Source organism: Sus scrofa, chromosome 9, assembly GCF_054392235.1.
Source record: "Sus scrofa isolate SSC_HxYL_T2T_F1_AM1 chromosome 9, Sscrofa_HxYL_maternal_Yorkshire_Landrace_v2.0, whole genome shotgun sequence".
Lineage (NCBI taxonomy): Eukaryota > Metazoa > Chordata > Mammalia > Artiodactyla > Suidae > Sus > Sus scrofa.
This window is the reverse complement of record NC_139391.1, coordinates 31655262-31679542: the sequence shown is the minus strand read 5'-3', so window position 1 is coordinate 31679542 and position 24281 is coordinate 31655262. Positions and strand designations below refer to the sequence as shown.

The 24281-nt window shown below is 37.4% G+C and overlaps 1 protein-coding gene across 1 annotated transcript in view; it reads left to right on the top strand.

Annotated features, from left to right (window-relative positions):
• Positions 1–17626, top strand: part of LOC106507825 (uncharacterized) — a 29820-nt gene extending 12194 nt beyond the window's left edge. Inside the window, exons 3-5 of the mRNA XM_084975802.1 lie at positions 5418–5572; positions 14835–14977; positions 17415–17626. Coding sequence (XP_084831928.1) covers positions 5418–5572; positions 14835–14917 — 238 coding nt within the window. The 3' untranslated portion in view covers positions 14918–14977; positions 17415–17626. The remainder of the gene's footprint in view (positions 1–5417; positions 5573–14834; positions 14978–17414) is intronic.
• Positions 17627–24281: the final 6655 nt, after the last annotated feature.

The following is a 24281-nucleotide window of genomic DNA, read 5'->3' as shown; positions in this document are numbered from 1 at the left end:
GGCACACGCATATGTAATTAGTTCATGTTCAAATTCACATCAGTTTTAGAATTGTTTTGAAATATCTAAGATAATGAGAAACTTGTGTGATATGTCATTCTAGGAACAATACAGCCTAGAAAGGTCTTGAATTTTCTTGAACTTCATTTTTCTGTCTAAGGGGTTGAGTATTCTTGAAGATTTAAACTTTCAGGTTAGAAGTGTATTTTATTTTCCAGAGGAAAAAGTCCATACTCTTCTCTAGAGGAACAAGGAAATGAAATGCCGCAAGTAAGGAAACCATTTAGATTGGGGATCGTGTATGTATTTGCCAGTTGCTGGATGTCTATGAGATAAATCTGAGTGGGAAAATGTCATTTTGGGATTGTAGTTTTCTGTTGTGGGAAGGAGAGAGATGAATAATTGACCCTTGCCACTTTCAGTTTCCACTGATTTCTCCTGTAAGGAGAGAAAATACTTAAGTACTAAATGCACACATAAAACTGCTCCTTGGCAGATGTGGAGTGTATTCTAAAGGGACACATTGAAAGAGCATCACCCAAATCACTTATTTATTCTGAATGCCCTAAGCATGTCTCAGGGCAACTCTACAATAGTGTCATGAACAGGTTTACATAGCTCTCTGGAATTACTCTTTTGCTGTTTTAACCCTGGGTGAACCTCACTTTGAGCAAATCTCAGCTTGAGCAAATTTGTAAATTGGGATTGGTTGGAATATTATCTTTTTAACTTTAAATAACTTTTCAGGTTACAAAAGTGTCACAATAAATTTTCTGTAATATTAAATCTTTTTCAGTGCAATTTTAAAATTTAAATTTAGGAGCTCCCTTGTGACCCAGTGGGTTAAGGATCTGGCATTGTCACTGCTGTGGCTACTGCTGTGGCGTGGGTTCCATTCCCGGCCTGGGGAATTTCTGCATGGTCAAAAATAAATAAATAAATGAATAAAAGTTAAATTGACACAAAATTGGTCCAAGAAACATTTTTTAATTAAAAAATTATTTATTTTTAACTTTTTTCTTTTTAAGATTTTTATTATAGTATAGTGGATTACAATGTTCCTTTAATTTCTGCTGTACAGTAAAGTGATCCAGCCATACATATACACCCGCTTTTCTCATTTTACATCAGGTATTTACCCAAGAGATTGGATATAGTTCCCTGCTCTGTGTAGCAAGACTCCATCACCCATCTGTTCTAAATGTCTGCATCTAACAACCCCAAACTCCCTTTTAGTTCCCCTGTCTCCCCACTCCCCCATGGCAAACACAAATCTGCCTTCCAGGTCCATGATCTGTTTCTGTTTTGTAGATAGATCATATTTTGGACTCCACATGTAAGTGATAGCATGTGGTGTTTGTCTTTCTCTTTCTGACTTACTTCATTTATTATGAGAGTCTCTAGTTCCAGCCATGTTGATGCAAATGGCATTGTTTTGTCCTTTTTAATAGTTGAATAATATCCTATTGTATATATGTACCACATCTTCTTAATCCATTCATCTGTTGATGGACATTTAGGTTGTTTCCATGTCTTGGCTATTGTGAATAGTGCTTTGATGAACATATAGGTACATGTATCTTTTTCAATGAAAGTTTTGACTGGATATATGCCCAGGAGTGGAATTGCTTGATCATATGGTAGTTCTATATTTTGTCTTCTGAGGTATTTCCATACAGTTTTCCATAGTTGGAAATTGGTTGTACCAATTTACATTCCCACCAGCAGTGTAGGAAGGATCCCTTTTCTCCACACCCTCTCTGGCATTTGTTATTTGTTGACTTGTTAATGATGGCCATTCTGACCAGTGTGAGGTGGTATCTCATTGCAGTTTTGACTTCCATTTCTCTAATAGTTAGTCATATTGAGCATTTTTTCATGTACCTGATATTCTCTGTATATCTTTGGAGAAATGTCTATTTAGGTCTTCTGCCCATTTTTTGATTGGGTTGTTTGCTTTTTTGTTCTTGAGTTGTATGACTTGTTTGTATATTTTGGAGATTAAACCTTTGTTTGAAATCTTTGTTTCCCCTTCCATGGGTTGTATCTTGTTTTATTAATTGTTTCCTTTGCTGTGATTTTTTCCTTTCCTTTGAGTTTAATGAGATCCACTTGATTTATTTGTATCTTTATTACATTATCCTAGGAGATTGATCAAACAAGATGTTGCTGTGAGAACGTTCTGTCTATGTTTTCCTCTAGGAGTTTTACAATATCTGGCTTTACATTTAGGTTTTTTTTTTAATCCATTTCAAATTTATTTTTGAGCATGGTGTTAGAAAATGTTGTAATTTTATTCCTTTACATGCAGTTGTCCAGTTTTCCCTGCATTGTTTATTGAAGAGACTATTTTTCCTCCACTGTATGTTCTTGCCTCCTTTGTCATAGATTAGTTGACATTGGTGCTTGGGTTTTTTCCTCAGCTTTCTATCTTGTTCCATTGATCTCTATTTCTGTTTTTGTGCCAGTACCATACTGTTTTGATGTTGTAGCTTTGTAGTAGTCTGAAGTCAGGGAGCCTGATTCCTCCAGAGCTGTTTTTTTTCTTTTCAATATTGATTTGACTATTCAAGTTCTTTGGGTCTCCATACAAATATTAAAATATTTTGTCCTATTTCTGTAAAGAATGTCATTGCTAATTTGATAGGAATTACATTGAATCAGTAGAATGCCTTAGGCAGTATTACCATTTTGACAATATTGATTCTTCCAATCCAAGAACATGATATATTGTTCCATCTATTTGTGTCATCTTTGATTTCTTTCATCAGCGTCTTAAAGTTTTCAGATACAAGTCTTTTGTCTCTTTAGGTAGGTTTAATCCTAAGTATTTTATTTTTATTTTTTGATGCAATTGTAAATGCTATATTTTCTGTATTTTCTATTTCTGATCTTTCATTGTTAGTATATAGAAATGAAATCAATTTCTGTGTATTGACTTTGTATCCTGCAACTTTACCAAATTCATTGATGAGCTCTAACAGTTTTTTGGTAGTGTCTTTATGATTTTCTAGTTTTAGTGTCATGTCATCTGCAAATAGTTAAAGTTTTACTTCTTCTTTTCCAATTTAGATTCCTTTTATTTCTTTTTCTTCTTTGATTGCCATGGCTAGGACTTCCAAAACTACATGAATAACATTGGTGAAAGTGAACTTCCTTGTCTTGTTCCTGATCTTAGTGGAAATGATTTCAGTTTTTCACCACTGAGAATGATGTTAGCAGTAGTCTTGTCATAAGTGACTTTTATTATATTGAAGTAGTTCCCCTCTATGCCCACTCCCTGGGGAGGTTTTTTGTTTGTTTGTTTGTTTGTTTGTTTTTAAAATCAGGAATGTGTGTTGAATTTTTTCAAAAGCTTCTCCTGCATCTATTGAGATGATCATATGGTTTTTATTTTTCAGTTTGTTGATATGGTGTATCACATTAATACATCTGTGGATACTGAAGAATCCTTGTATCCCTGGGATAAATCTTACATGATCACGGTGTTTGATATTTATTATTTGATACATAATAAATTTTGTATAAAGTTTGAGGGCTGTGGACCTAGCCAGAGGAAACATCAGGGAACCCATGTGGGCAGGTAGGGGTTCTTAGTCAAAAATATTTGCTTCTTAATATGAATATCTTCTCACTTGTCCCCATAGGCAGAGGGTGAGTGTGGAGGAGGAACTGAAGATATTTAGGACACATGTCTTAGGAGTTTCTTTTCTTCTGGGTCTTGTTTCTCTATCAAAATCTATTACCTTTAAAAACATCTCCAGATTTAGCAGCTTGGTCAGGATCTAATGGCACCACATAAATGAATAACAAGCTGAGACTGGCATAAGAAGCCCTAGAACAAGCCATGTCTTTTCAAGTCTTTTTTTTTTTTCTTTTCTTTTTAGGCCTGCATCCCTGGCATATGTAAGTTCCCAGGTTAGAGGTTGAATTGGCGCTGCAGCTGTAGGCCTACACCACAGCCACAGCAATGCCAGATATGAGCCACATCTGTGACCTACACTGCAGATTTCAGTAATGCCAGATCCTTAACCCACTGGGTAAGGCCAGGGATAAAACCCACACCCTCATAGACACTATGTCAGATTATTAACCTGATGAGCCACAATGGGAATGCCAAGCCATGTCTTTTATAGCATGAAAAGTGGGAGAAAAAGTAAATGTTCATATGGACTTCTTGAAGGGTGGGGACATGTCCTCTTAAGTGGCCATTCAACAAATGTTGCTTAATAAAAAAATGACTGAATCAAAGGGCAGGTAGCAGACAATCTGATGAGAAGTCAGCACTGTCTTTGATGTAGAGCATCAATTTCTCAGAACATGAGCTCTTAAGAGGGCAGAGCCCATCCCTGTGCCTTTGAGGCTCTCTCTCCCTTCCCTGCCTCTGCTTCCTTCCTCTTACCTGCAAGTACTGATGAAGGTTTGCATGTCCATGCATAATAAATGATTGGGATGGTTAGATTAGCATTATTACAAATGTCTGAGAAATAGAGTTGGTACCATTTTACTCTTGAATTTTAGGAATTACAAGACATTTACATAAAATTTATAAAGAGTGGAAAATAAGTTAAAAAGAAGAAAAACATTCACCATGGCACTAATTAGACTTTGGATGGGATTAGAGGCAGCTGTGTGCCTGAGGGGTCTTTAAGTAGCCTGTTTACTGAGGGGTGGGGCTGTGGTCCCACCTGTGTTGTTGTTTGCCCTGGGACTTCTCAGACTGACTGAAGGGTGGGGCCAGGTTTTCCCAAAATGGCCACCTCAAGAGAAAGGTACAGCTGCTGAATATTATTCCCCAGAGCTTTGCTTTCAATGTCCTTCCCTCACAACAAGCCACATTCAACCCCAGTTTTCCCAGGAGGTCCTGCAAGAACTGTAGTTGGGTTTGACCCAGATTCCTATGAAGACTTTGCTTTGCCCTGGGACCCAGTGCATGTGAAAGTCTGTGGGTGCCTTTTAAGAATGGGGTCTCCGTTTCCCCCAGTCCCGTGGAGCTCCTGCGCACAAGCCCCACTGGCCTTCAATGCCAGATGCTCCAGGAGCTCTCTCTCCCCATGCCAGATCCCCGCATGTGAGAGTTTGATGTGGGGCTCAGAGCTCTCACTCCTGTAGGTGAGTCTCTGTGAACCAGTTAGTTTCCAGTCTGTGAGGCTTCCCACCCGGGAGGTATGGGGTTGTTTATATCGCGAAATCGCCCCTCCTACCTTTTGATGTGGCCTCCTCCTTTTCTTCTGGAGTGGGATATCTTTTTAAGGTTTCTGGTCCATTTAGGTGAAGAATACTCAGCTTTTAGTTGTGAATTTTGTTGTTTTTAGGAGAGATGTTAAGCTCCAGTCCTTCTATTCCGCCATCTTAACCCCATCACCGGGTTCTGGCTCCTGTTAACCTTCTCCTCTCCTCATTTCCACGTGAAGCAGCTTCAGGAGCACACAGGCATCCAGCCGTTGCTCCATCCCCCGGCAGCTGATGCCCAGATATGTGGCCACTGTGGCCGAGCCCAGGGGCCCCAGGGCTTCGGCCAGAAGATCAAACACGCCCAGCTCACGAGAGGCAGTGAAGAGAACCAGTTACGGTGAGTTGGGGGTTAGTGGTGGATGGGCTGTTCCTTCCTGCAGGTTCTCACTGCAGGGCGTGGGGGTGGGGATTCTAAGGGTCGGGAGACCCTGAGCTGGGCGGGAGCAGGCCATGGCACTAATTAGAAATAGCAAGATAGATAACACTTTGTACAAAAATGGGATCACACTGTCCATATTGTTTTTGTCTTGTTTATTTCCCTTCATGATAAACTATGAACATCTTTTTTTTTTTGTAGTGTGGTTTTAGAAGTGCATTATTAATGTAATGCCTATCTCTGATGTTCTACACTAACCAAGATCAATCAGCTACAGTTTTTTTTTAAACTAAAATTCGTAGTTTCCTTCATGCTTCTAATGAATCACTACCATTTATTATGCCTCTGAGTTCCAGCAAGGCAGTGTCAGTTCTGCATGTGATATAGTAAAGAAATGGGTTCCCCTAAAGAGGGAAGTTAAGGTTAAAAATCCAGCTAATAGTACACAAAAGAGTAGCAAAACGTCAAGGAGAAGCTGAGCTTCAGCAGCAAGAGAGTGAGGCCTGACGGAGAGCAGTGCATGGGCTCCTCCCTTCTCTCCCCCAAGCACTGGTTCAGGTGCAAAGTGAAAGATCCTGTGAGTGGGAAAGAAGCAGCGCCTGGGAACAGAAACAATCAAAGATTTTATCTGGGTTTCAGTAAAGTTGCAACAGTGGTTCTGATACTAAGCTCAATTAAGAACTGCCCTGGTACTGGTGTAAATCTATGATGTCAGAGCTGGGCTGCCAGGTGAGGATGGGGAGTGAACCACCCTGCACATGGCAGGGCCGGGTGGAGCAATGCTCTGGGCGGAGGGCTACTTCTCAGACGATCTAGCTCATGGACTTTATCTCCCTTCAACTTTCATGAGGATGTGCTTCATGGATCAGACTTTGGTTCAATAGAGAATCTGATGTATTTATTTATTTTACTTTTTTCCCTTTTTAGGCAACTTTAGATCCTTAACTTACTGAGCTAGACCAGGAATCCAACAACACATACCCTCATGGATACTATATTGGGTTCTAAACATGCTGAGCCACAAGGGAGTTTTTAAAGTGTACATTTCAGTGGGTTTTAGTGTGTTTACAAGGGTCTGCAACCATGTCCACTATCTAATTTCAGAACATTTTCATCACTCCAGAAAGAAACCCTGTACCAATAATAGTCACTGTTTGTTCCCCTATCCAACCCCCTCCTCACCTAATCTCCTTTTTATCTCTATGGATTTGCCTTTCCTGGATATTTCATATAAATGGAATCGGGTAATACATGACTTTCGGTGTCTGGTTTCATTCATTGAACATGTTTTCAAGACTCATCCATATGGTGGCATGTATCAGAACTTTATCTTTTTTATGGATGAATAATATTCCACTATATGGATATACTCCATTTTGTTTTACCACTCATTAGTTGATAGATATTAGGGTAGTTTCCACGTTTTGGCTTTTAATGAACCATGCTGCTAGGCACCTTTTTATGTGAATGTATATTTTCAGTTCTTTTGGAGAACCTGATATGTTTAAATATTTCTTTACACAAAAATGCAAGGCCTGGGGAACTCTTTGTTTTCAATTTTTTTTTTTTTTTGTCTTTTGTCTTTTTTGTCTTTTTTGTTGTTGTTGCTATTTCTTGGGCCGCTCCCGCGGCATATGGAGGTTCCCAGGTTAGGGGTTGAATCGGAGCTGTAGCCACCGGCCTGCGCCAGAGCCACAGCAACGCGGGATCCGAGCCGTGTCTGCAGCCTACACCACAGCTCACGGCAACGCCGGATCGTTAACCCACTGAGCAAGGCCAGGGATCGAACCCGCAACCTCATGGTTCCTAGTCGGATTCGTTAACCACTGCGCCACGACGGGAACTCCTTTGTTTTCAATTTTTCTGTAAACCTAAGGCTTTTATAAATAAGGTCTAATAATTTTAAATAGGCATTGCTTATTAGTTTTTAGTGTGAATTGTGATTTATGCCTGGATATGAAAGGCAGTGGCACACCAAGAACTTGACTGTTTTCTTCCCCCTTCTCCTAGCTTTATTGAGGTATAGTCAACAAATAAAAGTGTATATGATTGACCTTTGAACAACACAGGTTTGAACTGAGCAAATCTACTTATATATGAATTTTTTTTAATAATTACATAGTCCAGCAGCCGTATCAACAATTCTGCATTTGTGAATAGGGAGGCCCACTGTGGGACTTGAACATATTCAGATTTTTGTATCACTGGCTGTTCTGAAACCAGTTATCCTGGGGATACTGGGGGATGACTATATATTTAAAGTGTGCAAAATGATGATTTGATATATGTGTACATTGCAAAATGATCATGTCAATCAAATGAATTAAATGTCCATCACTTCACAGTTACTCTCTCCCTCTCTTTTTTTGGTGAGAATGCTTAATTTCCGGTCTCTTAGTAAATTTCAGGTATACAATACAATATTATTATTATTATTATTATTATTATTATTTGCTTTTTAGGGCCACGCCCATGGCATGTAGAGGTTCCCAGGCTAGGGGTTGAATCAGAGCTGCAGCCGCTGGCTTATGCCACAGCCACAGCAACGCCGGATCCAAGCCATATCTGTGACCTACACCATAGCTCACAGCAGCACCAGATCCCCAACCCACTGAGTGAAGCCAGGGACTAATCCTGCATCCTCATGGATCCTATTCAGGTTTGTTAACCACTGAGCTGTGAAGGGAACTCCCAATGTAATTAACTGTGATCACCATGTGATATATTAAACCCTCAGAAATCATTCTTACATCTGAAAATTTTTATACCCTTTGATCAACATTTCCCAATTCCATCCACCCCCACCCTACCCAGACCTTGACAGTCACCATTCTACTTCTGTTTTTTGGGTTCTACTATTTCAGATTCCACTTATAAATGGTACTATATAGTATTTATTTTTTTGCCTCACTTATTTCACTTAGCAGAATGCCCTCCAATTCTATCCATGTCGTCACAAATGGCAGAATTTCTTTCTTTTTTAATGGCTGAAGTCTTTATCCATTTATATATTTTTATCCATTCAGGCATCCATAGACACTTGGGTTTTTTCACATCTCAGCTATTGTTAATAATGCTGCAATGAACATGGAAGTGCAGATGTACTGATTTTATTTTCTTTAAGATACTTATTTTGTTTCCTTTGAATATGTACCCAGACATGGGATTTCTGGACCATATGGTAGTTCTATTTTTAGTTTTTTGTGGAACTTCTGTATTGTTTTCCTTAGTGGCTGCACCAATTTACATTCCCACTAATAATGTACAAGGGTTTTCTTTACTTCACATCCTCACAAACATTTATTATCTCTTCTCTCTCTCTCTCTTTTTCGGCTATGCCCTTGTTGTGTGGGAGTTCCCTGGGCCAGGAATGGAACCCATACGGAAGCTGAAACCTGAGCCACAGAAGTGACAATAGCAGATCTTTAAACCATTGAGCCAATAGGAGTTCCCTCTTTTCTCTTCTTGATAATAAAAATTTGGCTGTTTTCTTTATGATTAATCAGAGTGACCAACAGTCCTATAGCGAAGCCAGGCCTGAGGAAAAAGCCAGGGCAGGAATTATTGCATTTTCTACCTATTTTCTGTTAAGTTCATATGGTTGCTTAAAGAAAATGTAACACATGGTAAGCACAGGAGAATGTGGTTGTCTCCCCATATGGTAACCTGGAAAGCTGCAGGTAATATTCCTTCCTTTAGAATATTAAAAATTATAAAATAATTCAAGTTAGTTGAGGAAGACAGGAAAAAAGATGAGCATAAAGAAAAAATTAATTCATTTCCACATAGGTTAGATGGCATTGTTAATATTTCTTTTTACAAAATATGAAATCACTTTTTTTGATGAGTACAGTTTGCATCCTGCTTTTTTCTCTAATCAGTGAACTTTGAATGTATTTCAGAGACATCCAATTAGAATTATCTACTAATGTGGTACTGTTTTTTCTTTATGTCCTGCAGTAAACAAATTTAATCATCTTGAGGCTTTTTTCTTGGAAGACAAAATGGGGGAACAATTCTGTTTCTAGTGCAAAGCAGGCACTTCCACTTATTTTTTTCCTAGGATCCAATAGTGCTAACCTTACATCAGGCAGACAGCACTGGGCCTCATCTAAAGGAACAGACAGATATTTACAAATAACAGTGGATCTGCCCGGAAATGCTAAGGGAAATTCATGAGGAAACAGGAAACCAGGAAGAGAGAATTTGGGTTTGTTATAGGTTGAAAAGAGATAGAAAAAAGAAGTCTGGGGTTTCACTGTGGTGGTAGTTTACCTGACCTAGAAAATTTGAAAGCTGAGAAAAGGGAAGTTTAGAGGAGCATAGGACATGGAATTCCCAGACCCCTCCACCATAACACATAGGCACGCAGGTAATGCCAGAACCTCGAGGTTCATAAATACTTGCTGGTAATGATTCTTATCATAACCAGATGTAATTGCTCTCTTTCAGAGGTAGTGTTTCACCATTAAAATTTTAAAACCATCCATAACACATGTTTATTTGAGAAAAATTAGAAAATGCAGATAATAAAAATGAAATCAATGTATTCATTATGTCTCTTCACTTAGAGAAGTGTGAAAGTATCTCTTTTTATAAAAGCGGTAGGATCAATACTTGCTCTTGGTGTCTTGGCTTTTCCCATATAAATACATTTTCAGTAGCATTGTTTTGGGGAAGTGCATTATTGAGGTGGTGATTCTCTGCTTACCTTCAATTCTAACCTCAGCTGATGAAATTAAGCTATTTTCTGGATAGAGGAAGCAAGCATGCTTCACGCCTCTAGTCGGTCACTACCCTTTTGATGTGCCTTTAGAATCCAGTAAAGAACACTGGTTCTGCCCAGAGAAAGAATGGGACCACCTACGGAGGAAGCTAGACAAAAGAAAAGAAAAGGAAAACAGCTGTAAGTGCAGGGAACTCTAGAAGAATATCAGGAAGACTTGAAGACGTGAAAGAGGGGTGGGGAGGAGATCTTGCTGCATTAGGAAAGAGAAAGAAAAAGAGCAGCGACTTTCTGTTTAGTAGTAAAATTTACTGAAGCCACAGGAATTTTTTTTTTTTCATTTTTTAAAGTTTTATTCAAGTATGGTGGTTTACAAGATAGCGATGATTTCTACTGAACAACGAAGTGATTCAGGTATACATGCGCGCACACATCCATTCTCTTTCGGATTCCATTCCTACATAGATTGTCATAGAATATTGGGTAGAGTTCTCTGTGCTATGTAGTAAGTCCCCGTTGGCCAGTCATTCCGTGTACCCCAACATGCATAAGGAAGTTTTAAAAATGAGGAAAAGCAAACTCTTTTATGTGAACGTATGGCAGAGTCATGGCTTCATTTCTTGCCCTGTCCCCATGCATCTTGTATGGATGGTGCTGTGCCTTTCCCAATATAGGGTGCACCCTCCGAGCACCGTGAAGATAGCGGTTTATCTAACAAGGTTATTCATAAATAGATGTTGTTAGTTAATGGTCGGTTTATCAAGTTCACTTTCCCAGGTATGATTTTACTTTTTAGATTTCCAAAATGTTGGAAGGAATTATAGGTCTATATTGACTAGAATACACACGGACAGATGGTAATACTTGGTCATTATTTTGCTTAAGAGGGAATCACAGTGTCCACTGCACAAATTTTTCCAGAACAAGAAGTTGGAGCACACTTTTGGCAACATTGCTTTTGAGGTATATGATTGCTTTCCTGGTGTTTCTTGAACCACGATGAATCAGTTCAAGATTCCTTTCCTGTATGTTCACCTCCCTCTCCAGCCAATCACTACCATCCTCTTATCCTCAGGTGAAAGCAAACCGTGATCAGCTGTGTGTGGGGTCAGACAAGGACTGCTGTCTTCCAGGGGCAGGCTGAAGTTTGAAAATCCAGCTGGAGTCTCGCGAAAGGGTAGAACACAAAGGGAATGAAACCCTGGAAAGAAGACTCGGGTCTGGAAACACGCTAGAAAAGGGAATCCTGGGCTTTCACCGGGGGTGGTGAAAATTACCCAGAGTCTAAAACCATTAAGGAGTTCCCTAGTGGTTTAGCAAGTTAAGGGTCCATCATTGTCACTGTTGTGGCTCTGGTGGCATGGGTTTGATCCCTGGCCCGGGAACATCCGCATGCCTCAGGTGTGACCAACCAACCAACAAACACACACGCTAAAAACTGAGGCAAGAGCAGGTTTTACAGAGGAGCACATGGCAAAGTCATTGGCCTCCCGCTCCATTTTATCTAGGACAGTGCTGTGCAGGCACTCTGAGGTTAATGGGACACTTAGATTGACTAGGGTAATGGCATGTTTAAAGATAGTCTTTGTATTTATAAATGACCACAATGAACTTAAGGGAATTGTTGGTTTCAGTGTTACTGGGGGAAATGGATTTCTGAACCGTGTCCTAGGACCAAACTAATGATCAGAGTCACATCCAATGTGGCAGTGGCAGAGCGAGAACTTAATTCTTTTAATTTCCCCCAGCTCTGTTCGAATTCTATCTGGCCAGCAAATGCTGCAGGCCAGCTGCCTACCCTGTAGCGAACTTGGGGATGAGGAAAGAGCCAGGCCAAGGTCAGCTGCATCTGTTTCTGCTCTATGTTGCTGTTTCACCTGCATGATTTCTGAAATCTTGGCCGGATAATCGGGAAAGTCCAGCAGGGTGTTTGTGTGCATGTGACCTCTGCCTGCCAATATGTAACCCACCTGCAGTTATCTTTTTACCTTTTTAATGTTTAAAATAACATGTTTATTTAAGGAAAATTAAAAAAAAAACCATCAGAGAACACTGATGAGAAAAATGAAAAAAAATATTTAGAGCGGCCTAATCAAAGATAGCAATAGGAATATATTTTTGCAAATGGAATCATCTTGTATATACTGTCTACATCCTGATTTCTCTCTTAGCATGAACTGAGAATCCCTGGCATCATGTTTGAATTGTATTCAAAACTGAGTGCTGTTTCTTCTTTATGCTGTTCTCTAACCAGTACTACCCACTGTAAAATTTTATTTTCCGTGGAGACAGTCATAATTCCCTTTCCTGTCCCACAAAAGGTAATAACACCCCCTGTCTTCATGATCCAACAAAACTGTCAGAGGAAGAATGGGGTCTTCTAGAATGGAGTTCCTAGGGGAACTGCATGGAAAGGGTAGTGGAATAATAGAGCGAAAAGGAGCACTACAGGAGTCAGTTCTTTCGGCAGAGGAGAGCAGGGCAGAGAAAAGAGATTGGGCTTTTCCAGGGCCAGTGAAGTTCATTCCAATTTCAGGCAATGCAAACAAAAGCTGCAAAGAGTCAACCCCTTGCTGAGGAGTGTGCAAAAGAAGTTTTTCTCTCTGTCTAGGAGAACACTGGGTCATCTCCAGCCAGTGTTAATGAACGCTGTGGATTGTTATGATGAACGAGGTGTTCCAAGAAGTCATCTCTTCATAATCCCATGATAGAGACATGTTTTACTTTCCAATTTCTAAAATTATATAAATAATACATACACACTTAAGAGTACACAGATATAATTAAGGAAATCATCTTTTGTATATTTTCTACCTAAGATAACACAGTATCTTATTTTTTTTTCAAAACTGGGATCATGTAAATTCCATTTTTAGCCTGTTTTCTCCCAGTATACTTTTTTTCAGTTGCATAGTGACTTATTTCTCGATTTGACCTGAAGCATAATAAATGAGAGAAGGTCCCTAAACTCAATCTGCTGTGATACCTTCAGTTGCCCTGGTTCCTTAACTGACTTGAGTCTTGAGTATTCAGTTCTTCCTTTAATTCTGTGAGATACATCAGGACACTTTCAATAAAACATTCCTTTTACTTAACTAGGGAATCACTTGTTGGTGTTTGATTCCAAGAAAATACATCATAAGCAATAAACACAGGGATTGTGGGGAAGAAAAAGAAAAATGGAAGTGGATTCTCAGAGCTAGAAAAGGCATTGCTCTCAGTGGGGCAAGTTGAAGTTAAAGATAAAACAAAACGAAAACAAATCCTCCTCTGAAATTTCATGAAAGAGAGAGAGAAACTTACAAAGAAATGAGACATTATTAAAACAGAATTAGAGCTTGCTGGAGCAGGAAAAGTTATTAGAAAACTGAGGAGCCTGTAATTTCATAAAACGAATAAATGATAGTGAGAGTTTTAAAAAACTCAGAACAAAAGGAGCAAGATTTAGAGAAGAGTATGTGGTCTAGAACTCTCTAAGGATGTTGTGTGGGAGGAAAAAAAAAAGAAACAATAGTAATCCTGGATTAGAAACTCTCTCAGGACTCCAGCTGGTAAAACCTCCACTGTGAGTCAATAGTGACTAGACGAAAGGCCAGGGACGAGGCAAGGCATCAGTCAGTACAGCAAGAAAGAAGATGAGAAACAGATTTAATTGTTCCCTCAATTTTTTTTTTAACTTTTCTATATCTTGCAAATGTTCTAAATGAAGCATGAACAGAGCAGGAGCCTCTGCTTCCTTTCTGATAAAGTGCACATTTTAATTAAAAATTTAAATTAGTCTGTGATTGCCCCTTCAAGAAGATCTTGTAAACATATCAGCTTTTCTTAGATGATTTGTCATATTTTTTCTTAATTTTTTCTCACTTAATTTTGTTAAGGAAACAAGGAGATCATTTTGAATTAAACTGATATTTATATGCAGAAGAAAATTGGATACATTAAATCTCTAGGGTAAGTCCATCTTCTGACACACACACACACCCAAATGCCAGAGGGAAGAGAGACTGTGGATTTTTTTTTTTTTTTTAACATTGAGTGTGCAAGCTGGGAGCCTAAATTTGTCACTCAAATTATACTGCATTGTATTGCCCTCAAATTCAGTTCCTGTATTAATGCCTATGGTTGGTCTGTGTCCTAGTCTATCAAGTTTTGAGCTTGCTACTGTATTTACTGCCAATCAATGTTCAGAGTTTACTAGGGCACTAATGGAACTTGATCAGTGATCTCAGTTCTTCAAATTCCTTAGCCATTATTTTGTGTAGTTTTAGAAATAGGTATTCATTGTTCCTGGTTGAGAGAAGAGCACCTTCATAGACAATAAAGAGTCATTGAGAAGCTAAAAGAGACTTCTGACTGCCAGACCGCTTTTCAGAAACAATTACTATTATTGGGCTCAATTCCCCTGGTAGTATAGAGAGTCATGTTAGTTTTGGAAGAGCAGTTGAATAGGCAGTTACATGTCTATGGAGGTGAATTTATTTCTGTTTTTCCTTTAAGATGCAGTTTGGACAACAATGGGAATAATCAATCTAATGACTTCCTTTGAACAATTAACTCCGAAATGGAGGGAAGAAAGATAATTGGTTACTGGGACCTCTGTGACACCCCATGCTAAGGAAAAGGAATATGAAGTAAAAAAGGTAAGTGTGGAAGGGAGAAATACTGTAAGAATGGAGAAAAAGTGATTTGTTTTATTTTTCTAGACAGGGTTCCCCAGATAAACATAAAAAAAGGATAAGGAATTTTAATTTCTATGAACAATATTATTTGTAGCTGATTTAAAGCTATGTCAGAAATTGACTACCTTTATACATATTCTTTGGTATGGTTTTGTGAATTTTCTTTTACTTCATAGTTTATGCTGCATTTGAAACCTTGTCTCAGCTGAAGTAAAGGAAATCTCATCTCAGTCGAAGTAAAGGAAAAAGATTGCTTTTCATTCCATCAAGCTTTATGATTTTAAATCATGCAAGTCACATCTGACAGTAGATCCAAGGGTCTCACTTAGGAATCAAGGTCAAAGTCAAAAGCTCAGAGACTGTTAAGTAGAAGAACAGACTTTGAAGCAAGATAGAAACCAAGCCATTTGCCCTCAGAACAGGACTGAGATGCCCAGAATTCCTTTTTACCAGGTGTTGGTGTCCAATTGACTGCATTCCATTTTACACAAAATTACTTTTAGAGGGGATTTACAGCCCTGCCTAAGGTTGCTTCTGTGGATCATCTCCAGGAAGAGGTAGCATGATCTTCTCCTAATTGATGTCCATATTCTTGTTTAGCTGCACAGGTTTTATGAGGAGTCAACTCCATCCTCAGTATGGTTCATTATTAGTATATTTTGTTCTCTATATAACCGGCATCAAAAAGTCACTCTCCTTCAACTGCTAGTCAAGCAGTAGAACCTTAAAAATTATGGTTGCCAGTTAGCTATACTTTGAGGAAGAGTATGCTGTATATCCGTTTATGTAGAAACAGCATTTTTCCATGGATTACCATTCCATCAAAAAATAGGTTCCTGGACTTTATTCTTGATTTCCTATAGAACCGCTTTTTACTGAATTATGCCTTCCTGAGGGGGCTGGCTGTGTAGTGTGTATGTTGACATAATTGGATCAGTTATGTTATTTTTGAATAAAAGCTAGTAACTGGTTGGCTTGATTGGTTCAGGCTTTTTTCGGCTTCAATTTTTATTTATTTATTTATTTATTTTTGCCCTGTGTGGAAAGAAAAACTGAACCAAGATATTTCTGACCTAAGAACAAGGAGTTGGCATTCTTTTAAACTCTGATTAACTGCTGGGCTTTCTCCATATACTTATACTTTTCTCTGCCTTTGGCGTCCAAACTGTTCTTTCTGGTCCATAGATAGTCTGCCCAATCTTTCATCCCTGGGCAAAGAAGGCCACTAAGAAAAAGTATCAAAACTTGGAGACGGAGTTCCCGTCGTGGCGCAGTGGTTAACGAATCCAACTAGGAACCATGAGGTTGCGGGTTCGGTCCCTGCCCTTGCTCAGTGGGTTAATGATCCGGCGTTGCCGTGAGCTGTGGTGTAGGTTGCAGACGCAGCTCGGATTCTGCGTTGCTGTGGCTCTGGCGTAGGCCGGTGGCTACAGCTCCGATTCAACCCCTAGCCTGGGAACCTCCATATGCCGCGGGAGCGGCCCAAGAAATAGCAACAACAACAACAACAACAACAACAAAAGACAAAAAGACAAAAGACAAAAAAAAAAAAAAAAAAAACTTGGAGACAAGGCAAAAGGATGCCTACATGTCATTTCAATATCACTTGGGAGTGTTCTCCATTAGGCTTACAAAAGAATTACCTAATTCTTTAGAGAAAAAATCTAATTCTTTAGAGAAAAAAAGTAACCAGAAGTAATACTGGTTATCACTAATACTGTAAATTATCAATTTTATGTGTTCATACAATAATTCATAATTTTTCAGCCAATATCCAAGATGGTTCATTTCATAAAAACTCTATTTTCAAGAAGAGGAAATATAAAAAAATTCAGAGAAATATTTCCATATCTCATCATAATCTTCCAGATTTTCTATGTGGTCAATATTTGATCATTTTTCAAAGGACATCAAGGCACTTCTATTTGTCTGGGATGTAGAACAGCTCAAAAACAACCATTGATTAGGGCCTGAATTCCATGTAGTTAGATGACTGATAAGTTACAAATGATGTTTACTAGTAGAAACTAATTGCATTCTTTAGTAGGAAAAAAAATAAACCATGACATAGTTTTATTGTGTTATAGATACCAACCAGTTTTTAAAAATCGAATTTTATCTAATGTGCTTCATCATTACTTTCCTGACTGGCTATAAAAACCCCTGTTCTGCTAATGTTCTTGGAACCAGTTTTACCATCCTGCTGGTTCCATCACTAATGAGTTAAATCTTCAACACATGGTAGCCATATCTTTGAACAAAGCTGTATTTTTAACATTTTGAAAATTACACTTTGACAAAGCCTTTCTCTACCTGCTTTGTGAAAGTCCATCTTATTCTATTTCAGGGTTTGTTTTGTCTCTTTTCAAAAGAGCTCTCTGTTTTTCCATTCCTATAGGTCAGATTCTTGCTTCTGATGATTCTGATGAAAGACAGAATAGCATCATGAGCAGAGAATGTTTTAGAGTCAGACAGATTCGAGCTGAAGTTGTAGCTTCCTGATGCACAAGCTTTGCAACCTTGAAGAGAGCACTTAACTTCTCTGATCCTATTTTTCACTAAAGTAGAAATAATCACATGTTGCAATCATTAAATTTCTAAGTTGATTCATTTGTAAAGTGAAGAAGTCAAATTCATTAATTTCCAAAGTCCTCTTCAGTTCCATTATTCCATGATCCCAGTATTTAAGAGCTTCTTATTACTGTTTAACTTTTAAGAGTCAGCGATTTAAATGTGCAAAATTCGTATCTCCCTGTATGATACTGGCTTATAGAAACACAACAGTAGGTTGAGCAAGGAAAACTCAAATATCCTCCACAAAGGAGGCTCATAAATTCCTAGTATGCCAGGTCACCAGACAATCTCCATGTCACTTTCAGTCCCACTCATAAAACTACCAGTTGCTTCATTACAGTTTAAAATCTAATTATCTAACAATTCAAGCATCTGACATCTATTTTAAAATAAATATAGCTTACAGGTGAAAATATTATTACGACTTTTGCTAAAGTCCACTGGAAAAAAAAATACCAGATGAAGCTAGTTTATTCCTTGGGCTATGATACCATCTTCAAGGACAGACCTTGGCAGATGGTGTTGTTTCAGGGAATTATACAAAAATGAGACTCTAACAAGACATAATATTTCTCTATTCCTTTGGACCCATAAAACTAATTTTAATATTTCCTCATATAAAATCTTAAAAATGGGGGACATTTCACCATGTTTGTGAGCTTAAAGGTCTACCTCTATTTTGATTTTTTACATTAACACCAAAATGTATTTTAATAATACTCTTTTATAGATATTGCCACGGTGTTATCCTGACAACAGTTCTGACCTCAACCCATTTTTTTTAAAAACATGTAAAAAATTATAGTTAATTTACAGTGTTGTGCCAATTTCTCCTATACAGAAAGATGACCCAGTCATATATATATGACACACACACACAGACACACATTCCTTTTCTTATGCTATTTCTATCATGGTCTATCCCAGGAGATTGGATCTATTTCCCTGTGCTGTACAGTAGGACCTCATTGCTTATGTCTTCTAAATGTGGTAGTTTGCATCTACCAACCCCAAACTCCTCATCCATATACCACTCCCTCTCCCACCAGTTAACCTGCTTTAACTCTCTAAAGTAATAAAAAATTATTGTGCAAAGTAGAATACTAATTATAATAATAACCTAAATATTTCTAAAGGCATTTATTTTACCACAAGAGCTGATGATTTCCTGCATGTGAGGCATATGTGAATGACACATACATTTTCATATTTTCTAGTTTGCTTTAACTGGACTGAAATTTGAATCTCACATAACAGAATCATGAAGGGATGCTTCTGAAACAAGTCCCAGGCCCCACTCACAGTTGAGGGGAAAGGATTATACAAAGGCAAAGTCCCAGAGGAAGGGATTACTGGGGGCCATTTTAAAGGTGGCTCATCACAGTTCACACACAAAAGAGTCACCAAGCTACACTTATGATTTACTTGCATATAAGTCATACTTTCCAATGAAATCATTCTGTGTCTAAAATTTAAGAGTATCTTTTCTGGCATTTCAACCTAACTGAACATACAAATCAGAAATGGTATTAACTTAGATCTGTTCTCTTTGCCACATTTAATTATTTGTTTAGCTATAAATATCTTGTTGAAATAATGATTTTTTCATTCCAAAATTCTAGCTGGAGACTGGACAGAATCATGAAGGGATGATGATAGCTCTTTAAAGCTACTGTAGTAGTAGCTTTAAAGAGCTACTTCAACTCATTTATTAGATTCAATTCATATGTACCCAGTTTGTGCTAATGAAATACTACTCTCAGATTTGTTCTGCCATGCCTTTCTACTCTTCCAAAGATAAGTGAAAAATCTATTTTACTGTTTTTACTTTTAAAAGCTGTCTTGGGGATTTTACATTTCATATTTATATTTACATATCGTTGAGTTGGCTCATTTATGGTGATATTTGAATTGATTGTGGCATAAAACATGTTGTTTTATGCTACTGCTATCAAGAAAATGATTTCCATAGAAAGAAGTCTAGAGTTTTCTGATAATATGATAATCCCCACACTTCATTCCTCTATGTAATCACATAACACAGATAAGTGTATAGGATGTTAGTAGGGAGTACTATGGACTGGGGCATATTAGCTATGGTAACTTGGAGGCTGGGAGTTGTGTATGCCAAAAGTACAGGATTACCTATGGGGAATCATGATCTACATCATGAAGTCATCACCACAAAGGCATAATTGTGGAATTACGAAAGTACAGAATGTCACAGCTGGAAATTTTAGATCTTCTAGCCCAACTCTGGGTTTATTATTCAAAGCGTCATGTGAACAATTTGATGTCTTATAGCTCACTATGGAAAATCCACTGAAATGCATTTGATGTTATAGTGGTGAAGTCAAAATTGTTAATATTCAATCAAGAGAAATGTGTGTATGTGTTTTTTAGAAATGGTAAGATTTCAGCCATTTCACAGTCAGATCTTGCTTTGTTCCTAGCTAACTTCCACTGGGTAAAGCCAACAGCATGCAACTTTTAAACAAGAGCTGTATGTGCTATACTTAACCAGGAGGCATAGAATCACACCATATTTAAAACAGCTATTATAAACCATTTATTTCAACTATTTCTCAATTTTCAAACATTTTCTAAAAAAATGTATACAGTTAAATATGGCACACAAATGTAAAAACAAACAGAAAAAACTCTTGTAATATTTTTCATGTTTACATCTCCTACCCTGCAATATATTATACTTCCTTCTCACTTCTTTCTAAGAGTTCATTACATGCAAAGTAGGTGAAAAACTGCTATTATTCCAGATTATACCATTTGAAAGGGACTGAAAGGAAACAACTGAGAAGAGGACTAAGCATTGTGTTTTTAAAATTTAATTTTTACTGATTTTTTAAAAATTGCATCAGCAAGGTAGCAGGATACAAGATTAACATACAGAAATCTGTTGTATTACTTTACAATAGCAATGAAATATCAAAAAGTGAAAAAAAAAAACAAAAAAAAAAACCTTTTAAAAATCTCAAAATAAACATCTAGGAATTAACCTGACCAAAGATGTGAAAGACTTAAGTTGAGAACTATAAAACATTGGTAAAGGAAATTGAAGATGATTCAAGGAAATGGAAAGGTATCCCATGCATTTGGATTGGAAGAATTAATATAGTTAAAATAGCCCAACTACCTAAAGCAATCTACAGATTTAATGTGATCCCTATCAAATTATCCATGACATTTTTCAAAGAACTAGAACAAATAATTCTAAAATTTATATGGAACCATAAAAGATCCAGAATTTCTAAAGCAATCCTGAAGAAAAAGAACAAAGCTGGTGGCATAACCCTCCCAGACTTCAGATAATACTACAAAGCTACAGTAATCAAAACAGTGTGGTATTGGCATAAAACCAGGTACATGGATCAATGGAACAGAATAGAGAGCCCAGGAGTTCCCATCGTGGCACAGTGGTTAACGAATCTGACTAGGAACCATGAGGTTGCGGGTTCGGTCCCTGCCCTTGCTCAGTGGGTTAACGGTCCGGCGTTGCCGTGAGCTGTGGTGTAGGTTGCAGATGCGGCTCGAATCCTGCGTTGCTGTGGCTCTGGCGTAGGCTGGTGGCTACATCTCCGATTCGACCCCTAGCCTGGGAACCTCCATATGCCGCAGGAGCAGCCCAAGAAATAGCAACAACAACAACAACAAAAAAAAAAAAAAAAAAAAGAGAGCCCAGAAATAAATCCACACACCTACAATTAATCTTTGACAAAGAAGGCATAAATTTACAATGGAGAAAAGATAGTCTCTTCAGCAGGTGGTGCTGGGAAAACTGGACAGCTAAATGTAAAAGAATGAAATTAGAATATTATCTAACACTATATAAAAAAACTCAAAATGGATTAAAGATTTAAATATAAGATGATATTATAAACCTCCTAGAGAAAAACAGGCAGAACAATCTTTGACATAAATTGTAGCAAAATTTTTAAGTCTATCCTTAGAATAATGGAAATGAAAGCAGTAAACGAATAGGACCTAATTAAACTTAGAAGCTTTTGTCCAGCAAAGGAAACCATAAATAAATGAAAAAACAACTTACTGTCTTGGAAAAAAAATATTTGCAAATGATACGATGAACAAAGGATTGATTTAGAAAATGTACAAACAGCTCACATAGCTCAATATCAAAACAACAAACAACCCAATCAAATAATGGGCAGACCATATTTTGAAAAGGACATATACATGGCCAATAGGCAAATTGAAAAGATGCTCAACATCACTAATTATTAGAATTATTAGAGAAACATAAATCAAAACTGCTATGAGGTATCACCTCACACTAGTCAGAATGACCATCATCAAAAACTCTGCAAATAATAGATACTGGAGTGGATGTGGAGAAAATAAGACCTTCCTATACTGTTGGTGGTAATGTAAGTTTATGCAGCCACTATGGAGAACAGTGTATAGGTTCCTTAAAAAGCTAAAAATACAATTACATATGATCCAGCAATCCCACTCCTGGGCATATAGCTCTAAAACACAAAAACTCTAGTTCAAAAAGATACATGCATCCCAATGTTCATTGCAGCTCTATTTACAATAACCAAGACATGAAAGCAACCTAAATGTCCACAGACAGATGAATGGATGAAGAAGATGTGGCATACATACACAATGGAATATTACTCAGCCATAGAAAAGAATGAAATAATGCCATTTGCAGCAATATGGATGGACCTAGAGATTACTATACTAAGTGAAATAATTTAGAGATAGACAAATGTTTGCTATTACTTATAATCTGACCAATATACATGAAGATGCTAGTTTGATACCTTAACCCACTGAGTGAGGCCAGGGATCAAACCCACATCCTCACGGATACTAGTCGGGTTCTTAACTGCTAAGTCACAATAGGAAATCCATAGGGTTTTCCGTATATAATATTATATCATCTGAAATTAGTGAAATTTTACTTCTTTCACTTTGGTTGTTTTTATTTCTTTCTTGTCTGATTGCTGTGGCTAGAAATTCCAATGTTATGTTAAAAAGAAATGGTGAGAATGTGAGTCCTTGTCTTGTTCCTAATCTCAGGGGAAAAGTTTTCAGCTTTTCATCATTGAGTATGATATTTGCTGTGGGTTTGTTATAAATAGCCTTTATTATATAGAGATATATTCCCTATAGACCCACTTCGCTGAGAGTTTTTATCATAAATGAATGTTCAATTTTGTCAAATGATTTTTCTGTAGCTATTGAGATGATCATATGATTTTTATCTTTCATTTAGTTAATGTGGTGTATCATATTGATTGTTTGGAAGATATTGAACAATTCTTGCATCACTGGAAAAAAATCCACTCAATTATGGTATATGATTCTATTTACATACTGTTGAATTCTATTTGTTAACATTTTATTGAGGATTTTTGCATTCATGTTTATCAGGTATATTGTACTGTAATTTTCTTTTTTGTCACGTCTTTATCTGGTTTTGATATTAGGGTAATAGTAGTAGCTCTTAGAAAGAGTTTGGGAGAATTCTCTCTCCTCTTCAGTATTTTGGAGTAGTTTAAAAAGGATAGGTATTAACTCTTCTTTAAAAGTTTGGTAGAATTACCCTGTGAAGTAGTTTGGTCTTGGACTTCTTTGGGGGGTAGATTTTTAAATATCAATTCAATTTCAATGCCTATAATCAGTCTGTTCAGATTATCTTTTTGATTCAACCATGGAAAACTGTATGTTTCTAAGACTTTATCCATTTCTTCTAGGTTCTCCAGTTTGTTGGCTTGGATCTGTTAGTAGTATTCTCTTATGATTATATTTTTATTATATCCATTGTGACTTCTATCTCATTTCTAATTTTTTTCCCCTTTGGCTACTCTCTTTCTTTTAAAAATTATTTATTTATTTATTTATTTATTTATTTATTTATTTAAAGAACTAGATCTTATTTTCAATTATCTTTTTGATTTTTTCTCTTTAAATAGTTTACATACTACCTTTTTCTATATATTTACCTTTAACAGTGAGCATTTTCCCTTCCTACTGTTTCTCCTTTCTTTTAAAAAAAATTTTTTTTTTCTCTTTTGTCTTTTTAGGGCTGCAGCCATGGCATATGGAGGTTCCCAGACTAGGGGTCTAATCAGAGCTGTAGCCACCGGCCTACACCAGAGCCACAGCAATGCCAGATCTGAGCTGCATCTGTGACCTACACCACAGCTCATGGCAATGCCAGTTCCTTAACCCACTGAGCGGGGCCAGGGATCAAACCCACAACCTCATGGTTAGTAGTTGGGTTCGTTAACCACTGAGCCATGATGGGAAATCCTATTTCTTATTTCTTCATTTAGACTTTTCTTTTTCACTTAAAGAGAATCCTTGAACATTTGTTGAAATTTCAGTTTAGTGATGATGAACACTTTTAGTTTTTGCTTGTCTGGGAAACTTTTTATTTCTTCTTCAATTCTGAATGATAAACTTGCTTGGTAGAGTATTCTAGGTTGTAGTTTTTTTCTTTCATTGCTTTAAATATATTGTGGCATTATATTCTGGCCTGCAATATTTCTGCTGAAAACTCAGCAGTTAGATGTATGGGGGATGCCTTGTATATGATTTTTTTTTTCTCTCCCTGCCTTTACAATTCTCTCTTTATTTCTAAACTTGCCATTTTAATTATAATATGTATTGGTATGAGTCTTTGTGGGTTCATCCTGTT